The sequence below is a fragment of the Orcinus orca genome, chromosome 13, assembly GCF_937001465.1.
Source record: "Orcinus orca chromosome 13, mOrcOrc1.1, whole genome shotgun sequence".
NCBI classification, from domain to species: domain Eukaryota; kingdom Metazoa; phylum Chordata; class Mammalia; order Artiodactyla; family Delphinidae; genus Orcinus; species Orcinus orca.
The window spans coordinates 46,569,707-46,580,716 of NC_064571.1; the positions used below are offsets into that span (position 1 = coordinate 46,569,707).

The 11,010-nt window shown below is 36.2% G+C and overlaps 1 protein-coding gene across 4 annotated transcripts in view; it reads right to left on the minus strand.

Annotated features, from left to right (window-relative positions):
- Positions 1-525: 525 nt before the first annotated feature.
- ACYP2 (acylphosphatase 2) overlaps positions 526-11,010 on the minus strand; it is a 176,364-nt gene continuing 165,879 nt past the window's right edge. For 2 of the 4 annotated variants that reach the window (XM_049695980.1, XM_004284362.4), the window contains one exon: positions 526-986. In XM_049695980.1, coding sequence (XP_049551937.1) covers positions 872-986 — 115 coding nt within the window. In that variant the 3' untranslated portion in view covers positions 526-871. The remainder of the gene's footprint in view (positions 987-11,010) is intronic. The other 2 variants (XR_007470859.1, XR_007470858.1) reach the window with 1 other exon arrangement.

Sequence of the window (11,010 nt, forward strand, 5' to 3'; positions counted from 1 at the left end):
CCTACAAATTTGAAATTCCCCAGTATTTTGAGTTAAAGGTCTCCCATTTTCCAGAGTATAATTCTGTAGTATAGAAATAAACCTTCCCCTTAAAATACTATGTTGCTTAATTATCAACTGTATGTGAAAATCCCCGGATGATAGGCCAAGTTTGGGGGATAGTATGATTTATTTAGACTCTCAGTTCCTTTTCTGGTTCATAGGCCATCCATTGTGGGTGTTTGTGGATATAAACCTTGCAGCTTGCTACACTACCGGTGTGGGTTCTTCACTCATCTGTTCACTGTACAGAACAATATAATTCCTAGAAAGCATTAAGTACTTCCAACCGAAGTACTGAGTCATGTTCTCATTTAACCAGAGTTTTTGAAACTATTGATTTTAGGGCTATGCTGATCATCATATACATTTATATCTAACTACTGGTTATTTTGTTGTTGTTGTTATTAAACAAATTATTCAACTTTAACAACAAATTATTATTCAGAGATTTTAGAATGCAATTCAGACAACAATACCTAAAAATAATTTTTACATGGTTAACTTTATTTTATGTCCAGCCAAATAACATGTATGCCATAATATTAGAATTAAAGATTCCGAGACAAGTTTAAATACAGTAAAATATTCATATTAAATATTTTGTAATGACATTTTAAATTTTAGAACACTAAGTTTTGGCTTGTTAAAAACATATTTGAGCAAAACTATTTCAGTGTCAGACATTTTTAGTAACATATAATGTTGTAGCTTTCAGAACAGAAAGTTCCTTTTTTTACCCTACTCTGCTACTATCATTGTAGTATATAGACTTAAGAATACATAGTGTCTTTTGTGCAGTATGAGCGTTACAATTTTAATTTTTCTCCTATTAGTATCGAATAGTAAAATTAGAGTATTCAAGTTTAGAGATGGTTTTTTCATTGGAAAAGGTCGTGCGATCGATGCGAGAACTAGGACTTCCAACGTTGCTCAGCCAGGACTTCCTACAAAAAATACAAAAATAAATAAAAATTAGCATTTAAGTATATATAGATTAGCTAAAATGATCCCACGATGAGTAATAATGGGAGTTTACATTTACTAAGTAACTTCTGCATATGATGTGAAATATATACATGATTTGTACAACGTGAAAATTTTATATCAGAATACCACAGAGTTTAACATATAATTAAATGTGGACAAAGACAAGCTAATGACAAATTAAGCACAGTCAACTCTGGATGATTTCATATTGGGGTTATTTCCCTCCTCTTAAAACATCCGATGCCATTACTACCTAGCTCTTGTATGCAAAAGGATAAAAATATTTTTATAAAGAAGAAAAACAATGCACCATGAGTTTTTCTCCTTACCCAGCACATGGTAGATTATATATATGTATGTGCAGAATGAGACAGAGAGAAAGAATGAAAGAATATGGAAAAAATCACATTTATTCTTTATTTAAACATTAAAATAAAATTAGATGAATATTTTTCTTATCTATTCAAAAACCATTTCTATTCAAAAACCATTTCTTACCATATATATTAGCAAAGTGCATTAAAGAGACAGAGTAAATGTTCGGAAACTTTTTCTGCTTATATAGTGTTTTTTCTTATTAGTGATATCATGTGTCTAATTTATACATGATATCACTAATAAGTGATAATTTATACATTTGGTACTTAATGAGATGCTTCATATAAATTCCAAGATTACTGTAATATTGCTAACACCTCAGATATTGTTAAGGATTTTCCAGAATCTTTCTACCTACTAATAATTAGTTGGCGTTTCAGATTAAGTGGGACTACAGGTTAATAATAATAGGCAGTTTTATACAAATGATGGCTGTTATCCCAGTTGTAGAAACAGTCTACAAGTTTCCTCATATTCCCAAAAGTCTTTGAGGTTGTGAAGCTAGTGCTGTGTACAGCTGTGCAGTATCATATGTAACAATCTCACATAACCTTGAATTAAGAATATTTTCTAAGCTAAAGTTGTCTGACTAGCTGAAAATTACTCTTAATCAGGCTGGAGAAGAATGACAATGATTCAAGATTGCCCTTGTGTTATTTAACTCTATTATTGGCATATAGTGGATTTACAATATTATATTAGTTTCAGGTGTACAACATAGTGATTCAATATTTTTATAGATTACACTCCACTTAAAGTTATTATAAAATATTGTCTATGTTCCCTGTGCTGTACATTACATCCTTGTATCTTATTTATTTTACAAATAGTAGTTTGTTTTAACCCCCTTTTTGATTCTTATTTGTGACAATTTTTCTGGGTAAGGTGAGCTTTTATTCTTTTTCATAAGCTAAGCCATCAGCACAGCAACATTTTCTTTTCTTCAACTCATTTAGTTGAAATCTTAAAAATCAAAATTGCATGTGTTGAAGAATGAAGTTCAGTTATTATGAAAACGGCTGATGGCTTCAACATTACCAGTCAAATCTCCTTGAAACCTTCTAGAACAGAAAGGCCAGTAGAAATAAAAGCTAACATTTATGAAGCACTACCTGTTTGCTCAGCACTGTGCTAAATTCTTTACATACACTATTTCCTTTAATCCACACATTAACCCTGTAAGCTATAGTCCATTAGTCCTCCTAAGTTACTGATGAGGAAAGAGACACAGAAGAGTTAAGTAACTTGCCCGGGTAGGAGCAGTGGTGGTGGTGACAGTGATCAGATTCTGGATATACTGTGAAGGTATAGTCAATGGATTTGCTGACAGATTGGATGTGGGTGTGAGAAAAAGAGGAGACTGAAGGATGATACCGGGGTTATTGGTTTGAAAAACTACAGGATGGAATTGTCATTTACTGAAATGGAGAGACTGTGAGAAGAGCAGATTTGGGGGAAGGATCAGAAGTTCAGTTATGGAATGTTAAATTTGAAATGTCTGTTAAACATCTAAATGAGATGTTGAGTAGGCAGCTGGATCTATGAATCTGGAGAGAGGAAATTTGGAATTTGTCTGTAGATAGCATTGAAAGCCATAAGAATGGGTGGGATCACCAAGAAAGTCAATGTAGATAGAAAAGGAAAGAGGTCCACAGACTGCACTGTAGGGCATCCCAATGTTAAGAGCTCAGGAAGTAGAAGAAGAACCAGCAAAGGAAAAGAAAGCATCCAGTGAGGTAGGAGAAAAACTGGGAGAGCATTGTGTCCTGAGAGTCAAATGAAGCCCTCTGGGAACAGGGAGAGATCAACTGGGGCAACATTGCCAGCAGGTCAAGTAAGGTGAGGACTGAGAATTGACCATTGTGTTTAGTAACACAGGGGTCACTGATGACCTTGACAAGAACAGTGTTGGTGGAGTGAAAGCCATATTTGAATGGGCTCCAGTGAGAATAAGAGAGGAACTTGAACCACTGAGTCCAGGACTTGGACTAGTGGACATCAAAGCTGCAATGACTAATCCACCTGAGCTCTGTGTATTTAACTAGTTGAGAGCTTGACTATCTACGTGTAGTTGATCTTCAGCACCACCAAGAACTTCTTCACTGGCTAGACCTATGGCCAAGGAGGAATTTACACCACTGGTAGGAGCAGAATGGTCATGCTGTTAGGTGAGTCAGCTCTGTTTACACTGTGTATGTCTGTGTATGTGTAGGGGGAGGGCCACTCTGTGCCATGGCTCCACACATGTCATCTGTGTTGCTAAGAACTGTCTTGCCTGACGTGCCTACTCACCTAGGAGTATTCTGGTCATCTGTCACTTGGCAAGCCCTAAGACCTCACTCTTCATGTGCTGCCCTTGCAATGGGGTGGCTCAGGTCTGGAAATGGCAGACATAAGAGTTCTCCTAGCCAAAAAATAACTAGTCACAAATTTTTACACAAATTTTTATCTAATTAGTGAGGATGTGATTGGAATGAGGTATATATTTTTTCCCACTCCCCGTTAATGTGTAAAAGAACCACATAATCCAATAGTACCCATTAATTCAATTCAATAAGTATTTAAGTAGCACTGTATGCAAGGTATATTCTAGATACTGGAGTGCATACATAGGCATCTAAAATGAGGTTCTTTCCTCAATCTAACCTTACATCTAAAGCAACTAGAGAAAGAAGAACAAACAAAACCCAAAGTTAGTAAAAGGAAAGGAATCATAAAGATCAGAGCAGAAATAAATGAAATAGAGACAAAGAAAAAAATAGAAAAGATCAATGAAACTAAAATCTAGTTCTTTAAAAAGATAAACAAAATTGATAAAACTTTAGCCTGACTCATCAAGAAAAAAGAGGACTCAAATCAATAAAATTAGAAATGAAAAAGGAGAAGTTACAGTGGACACCACAGAAATACAAAGGATCATAAGAAACTACTACAAGCAACTATATGCCAATAAAATGGACAAGGTAGAAGAAATGGACAAATTCTTAGAAGGGTACAATCTCCCAAGACTGAGCCAGGAAGAAATAGAAAATATGAACAGACCAATCACAATTACTGAAATTGAAACCATGATTTAAAAACTCCCAACAAACAAAAGTCCAGGACTAGATGGCTTCACAGGTGAATTCTATCAAACATTCAGAGAAAAGTTTATCCTTTTCAAACTATTCCAAAAAATTGCAGAGGAAGGAACACTCCCACTCATTCTGAGGCCCTCATCACCCTGATACCAAAACTAGACAAAGATACCAGGAAAAAAGAAAATTACAGACCAATACCACTGATGAACATAGATGCAAAAATCATCAACAGAGGGCTTCCCTGGTGGCGCAGTGGTTGGGAGTCCGCCTGCCGATGCAGGGGATGTGGGTTCGTGCCCTGGTCCGGGAAGATCCGGACCAGGAGATTTTTCAATATCTGCAAATCAGTGTGATACACATCAACAAATTGAAGAATAAAAACCATATGATCATCTCAATAGATGCAGAAAAAGCTTTTGACAAAATTCAACACCCATTTATGATAAAAACTCTCCTGAAAGTGGGCATAGAGGGAACATATCTCAACATAATAAAGGCCATATATGACAAACCCACAGCTAACATCATTCTCAATGGTGAAAAGCTGAAAGCATTTCCTCTAAGATCAGGAACAACACAAGGATGTCCACGTTCACCACTTTTATTCAACATAGTTTTGGAAGTCCTAGCCATGGCAATTAGAGAAGAAAAAGAAATAAAAGGAATCCAAATTGGAAAAGATGTAAAACTGTCACTGTTTGCAGACAACGTGATACTATACATAGAAAATCCTAAAGATGCGATGAGAAAACTACTAGAGCTCATCAATGAATTTGGTAAAGTTGCAGGATACAAAATTAATGCACAAAAATCTCTTGCATTCCTATACACTAACAATGAAAGATCAGAAAGAGAAATTAAAGAAACACTCCCATTTACCATCACCTCAAAAAGAATAAAATACCTAGGAATAAACTACCTAAGGAGACAAAAGTCCTGTTCTCCAAAAACTATAAGACACTAACGAAAGAAATCAAAGATGACACAAACAGATGGAAAGATATACCATTTCTTGGATTGGAAGAATCAATATTCTCAAAATGACTTTACTACCCACGGCAATCTAAAGATTCAGTGCAAACCCTATCAAATTACCAATGGCATTTTTCACAGAACTAGAACAAAAAAATCTTAATTTGTATGAAGACACAAAAGACCCCAAATAGCCAAAGCAATCTTGAGAACGAATAACGGAGCTGAAGGAATCAGGCTCCCTGACTTCAGACTATACTATAAAGCTACAGCCATCAAGACAGTATGGTACTGGCACAAAAACAGAAATATAGATCAATGGAACAGGATAGAAAGCCCAGAAATAAACCCACACACCTATGGTCAATTAATCTACAATAAAGGAGGCAAGATTGTACAATGGAGGAAAAGACAGTCTCTTCAATAAGTGGTGCTGGGAAAACTGGACAGCTACATGTAAAAAAATGAAATTAGAACATTCTTTAACACCATACACAAAAATAAACTCAAAATGGATTAAAGACCTAAATGTAAGAACTGATACTATAAAACTCTTAGAGGAAAACATAGGAAAAGCAGTCTGACATAAATCACAGCAATATCTTTTTTGATACATCTCCTAGAGTAATGGAAATAAAAATAAACAAATGTGACCTAATTAAACTCAAAAGCTTTTGCACAGCAAAGGAAACCATAAACAAAATGAAAAGACAACCCTCAGAATGGGAGAAAATATTTGAAAATGATGCGACTGACAAGGGATTAATCTCCAAAACCTGCAAACAGCTCATGCAGCTCAATATCAAAAAAACAAACAACCCAATCAAAAAATAGGCAGAAGCTCTGAATAGACATTTCTCCAAAGAAGACATACAGATGAACAAAAGGCACATGAAAAGATGCTCAACATCACTAATTATTAGAGAAATGAAAATCAAAAGTATAATGAGAGATCACCTCACATTGGTGAGAATGGACATCATCAGAAAGTCTACAAACAATAAATGCTGGAGAAGTTGTGGGGAAAAGTGAGGTTCACTGTTGGTGGGAATGTAAATCGGTACATCCACTATGGAGAACAGTATGGACGTTCCTTAAAAAACTAAAAATAGAACTACCATATGACCCAGCAATCCCCCTCCTGGGCATATATCCAGAGAGAAACATGGTTTGAAAGGATACATGCACTCCAATGTTCATTGCAGCGCTGTCTATGATAGCCAAAACATAGAAGTAACCTAAATGTCCATCAGCAGATGAACGGATAAAGAAGATGTGGTACATATATACAACAGAATATTACTCAGCCATTAAAAGAATGAAATAATGCATTTCCAGTAACATGGTTGGACCTGGAGATTATCATACTAAGTGAAGTAACTGAGACAGAGAAAGATAAATATCATATGATATCACTTATATGTGGAATCTAAAAAAAAAAAGATACAAATGAACTTACCTAGAAAACAGAAATAGACTCTCAGACTTAGAAAACAAACTTATGGTTACCAAAGGGAAAAGGTGGCTGGGGGGGGCAGAGGAGGGATAAACTGGGAGGTTGGGATTGACATATACACACTGCTATATTTAAAATAGATGACCAACAAGGGCCTACTGTACAGCATAGGGAACTCTGCTCAGTCTTCTGTAATAACCTAAATGGGAAAAAAATTTGAAAAAGAATAGATACATGTATATGTACAACTGAATCACTTTGCTGTACACCTGAAACTAACACAACATTGTTAATCAACTCTACTCCAATATAAAATAAAAATTTAAAAATAATTTGTTATATGTATTTAAATTATTCAATATGCTTTTACTTTTTCATGAATATTTATGAATAAAAAGTATTTATGGGGCTTCCCTGGGGGCGCAGTGGTTGAGAGTCCACCTGCCGATGCAGGGGACACGGGTTCGTGCCCCGGTCTGGGAAGATCCCACATGCCGTGGAGGGGCTGGGCCCGTGTGCCACAACTACTGAGCCTGCGCGTCCGGAGCCTGTGCTCCACAACGGGAGAGGCCACAACAGTGAGAGGCCCAAGTACCGCCAAAAAAAAAAAAAAAAAAAGAGTATTTATGAATAGAGTATTGATTATGAATAAAGTGAAGTCAATAATTAAATAATTTTAATTTATTTCTCACAAAGAATTGGGTGATTTGAGCCCCCTTTTCAAAGAAGCAATATGCTGATCAGTATTTCTCATAAAGCAAGAAAAAAAAGAAATCTATGTAAATTATTTTTAAAAACCCACTTAGAAACCAAGTACAGTGATTTAAACCAAACTATCTCTTTTTTGAAAAAAGAAATACATTCTCTTGACCTTCTTGAATTACTTCGAAAAATTATTAAACTTCAAGAAAACTGTATTAAAAAAAGTAACAATTTTGTCTACTTTTGTTCAAGTGTTTATGTTCCTCATTAAAATTTTTTTGCTTAAATTCAGGTCCTGTATATTTCTTGGTAAGTTTATACTTAGATATGTTCTATTTTTCTTGCTGTTTTGAACAAGATGCATTTTAATCATCATGTTTTTCAACTGGTATACAGAGAAACTAGTGATTTCTCATATTGTAATCAGATGGCTTACTGAACTTCCTTGGTGATATAATAGTTTCTCTTTTCTTTTCTTTGTGGTTGCCTAGGTAAACCACCCCATGTATTTTTCCAGAATTCATTCTGTTAGTCAATTTTTAACACAGTGGATAATTTCAAATTGCTCTTTATTTTAGCTTCTCTAGCCACATTTTGGCTACTTACATGCCTTTCAGAGAATTGCTACAGTAACTATGCAGAGAAAGATTGAATCATGAACTGTGTGCACCCAACACGATCATAATACACTAATACACGCTCTTAACTCCAGCATATTTTACGTATCAGTTTCACAGACTCAATAAATATTGAATGGATGGCTGGATGGATGGGTGAATTATATTTTCTCGAACAAGACTCAAGTCCATTATTTCTGCTGTAAATCTGAGTCTGCTTTGTGTGCATATATCTTTCAGGTATTTTTATTTAAGCAACATGATCCACTGGTAGGCTTTAAAAAACAATAAGAAGGTTCAATGAATAAAAATGAAAGAATGAGAATGCAAACTGGAAAATTCTATTGACAGAAGTCATGTTACTTGATAACCATGTCCTCCCTTCCCTCTAATATAAATGCCTTATGTAGAAATTTTGAAAATAAAACTAATTTTTGTAAAGTTTAATTCTCTTACCAAAATCATGTTGCCGTTAACAATTATAAAGAAATAACAGAAACAGGAATTCCATTATGGATACATTCCTTACATGTTTTCACAGTTGTGAAAACAATTTTTTATGGAATGGCAAAGGACAATGATCTTGTACATATTACTTTTAAGTATTCTTCAGGCCATCTTTGCATTAAAGAAAAATAAAACACAGTGCTGATAAATGTTAAGTGACCGAGGAAAAATCTCTTCATTTAATAAATTAACTGTGCTGTGTTTCTCTGTTCCTGTTCAGAGAATCACCAACTATTGGTCCCCTCAGGGTTTCCACAGCATTGTCTCTAATTCGTGGGTCCTGATGGCACACATTTAGCTGTCAAGTACAGTAAGTGCCACACATTTATGGCCTTGGCAGCCAGCAGAGGCCAGCTGTGGCCTTCTAAAATGCACTGAGGTTTTTGCCCTCTCAGAGACCTTACTTTGACTGCCCCTATCTAGAAAGGGCCCTACTCCCATGCTATTGTGTATATCATGGGAATTGCCACATTCTATAATTGCTATGTTTATATGATTATGTATTCACTACGTGCCTCCTCCACATTAGAATGCAAATTCTAAGAAGGCAGGGTCAGAGTCTTACACACTGTTGTATCCCCAACATCTAGCATGATGCCCAGTGATAATTGGCACTCAATACATATTTACTGAATGAATGGAGTCTTTGTCACCTGCCTGCCCTCCTCAGGTCTGTAGCTTCCATGCATGAGAGGAAGGGGCATAGACTGTATAGGGACTACACAGTCCACACACAGAAAGGAACCCTGAGCATGACCTGTTAACTCTTCGATTTTTACCTCACACAAAACAAAACCCTCCTGCTTTTTTCCCCCCACTCTTTGAAAGGTAAAGAAATAGTTGCTCTTATTACAGAAAATGAGTAAATATTTTGCTGATGGAAGTCCCCTATGAAATAACTCAAATAATGACAATATTCAGTCTCTTAAAGAAAGTTAGAAGCCTATGGATCGACCTAATAAGCTGAAGATAAGCCTGTGGTTCATGGGAATCTGTCCATGTATCAATATTTTTGCCAGCCCCCAGATTTTACTGCATTTCTTGTGATTGTGAGTTTACTCACTACATAAATAAACATAGTAACCGACTCCACTCAGTTCAGGGTGACTATCTCAACACCACAAGAGGGCCAAGTCCATCCTGCAAACCCAGTCACCTGATTTGCCGCCACCTTGGTCAAATTCAGCGCACAATTGGTTGTATGTGCTCATACATGTTGTGATTATCCAATAAAAATCCTTAGACATTTTTCTTAGTATCCCAAAGATGTACAGACACTTATTTATTGTATTTGCTGTATTAATTCAGGATTTTTAAGCTCCTTTTTAAAGAAAAGAATCCTTTCTTCCAAAATAATCTTGCACAAAAGCTTACTGCTTATAGCAGGAGTGAAGTGCTTCTCTGAACAAGGGAATGGTTGGGGCCTGGGGGTGCAGAACCTTCCCCCCAGGCCTTTCTCTCTGCCAGCTGCACCTCGAGAACCACTGGGGAATCCCAAGGGCTCTGAAGAGCACAGTTTGAAAACGTCCCTATTAACCTATCACTAAGCAAGGATACAGAGGAGTGGAATGGTTGGAGGATCCATCACAGGTAGAGGTGGAAATCAACAGAAGACCATATTTTCTATAACTCAAGTCAGCATTTCCTACAAAATGTAGTAAGCTCCTGGAGTGGTAAAAAAAAAAAAAAAATCCAATTTAACTAATATCCTTCTCTGAAACAAAGAGGTGAAATTAAAGCATTAGAAAGCCAATACTATTAATAATTCATAGCAGTTCTATTTCCTGGGACTAAAGTGGGGCAGCATAATCCTTTCACATAGCTCTGTAGCACCAGTATAAAATGTAGACCACAGCAAGAAAGCAAACAGTAGGAAAAGACAGCTAATGAATTAAAAGCTAACGTGATGCATGTTGGAAAATATTGAGTTGTCTGCTCATTTCAAGCTTTCAAATTAGCATTAATAATGAAAGAATAGCATATAATATTTTTGCTATTCTTTCTTTAGCAAGTTTCCTTATTTAGTTACATGTGGACAAATAATATCATATACTTCTTCATTATCAATAAAAGCATTTGAACTTTTTTTTTTTTTTGCGGTACGCGGGCCTCTCACTGTTGTGGCCTCTCCCGTTGCAGAGCACAGGCTCCGGACGCACAGGCTCAGCGGCCATGGCTCATGGGCCCAGCCACTCCGCGGCATGTGGGATCTTCCCAGACTGGGGCACGAACCCGTGTCCCCTGCATTGGCAGGTGGACTCTCAACCAC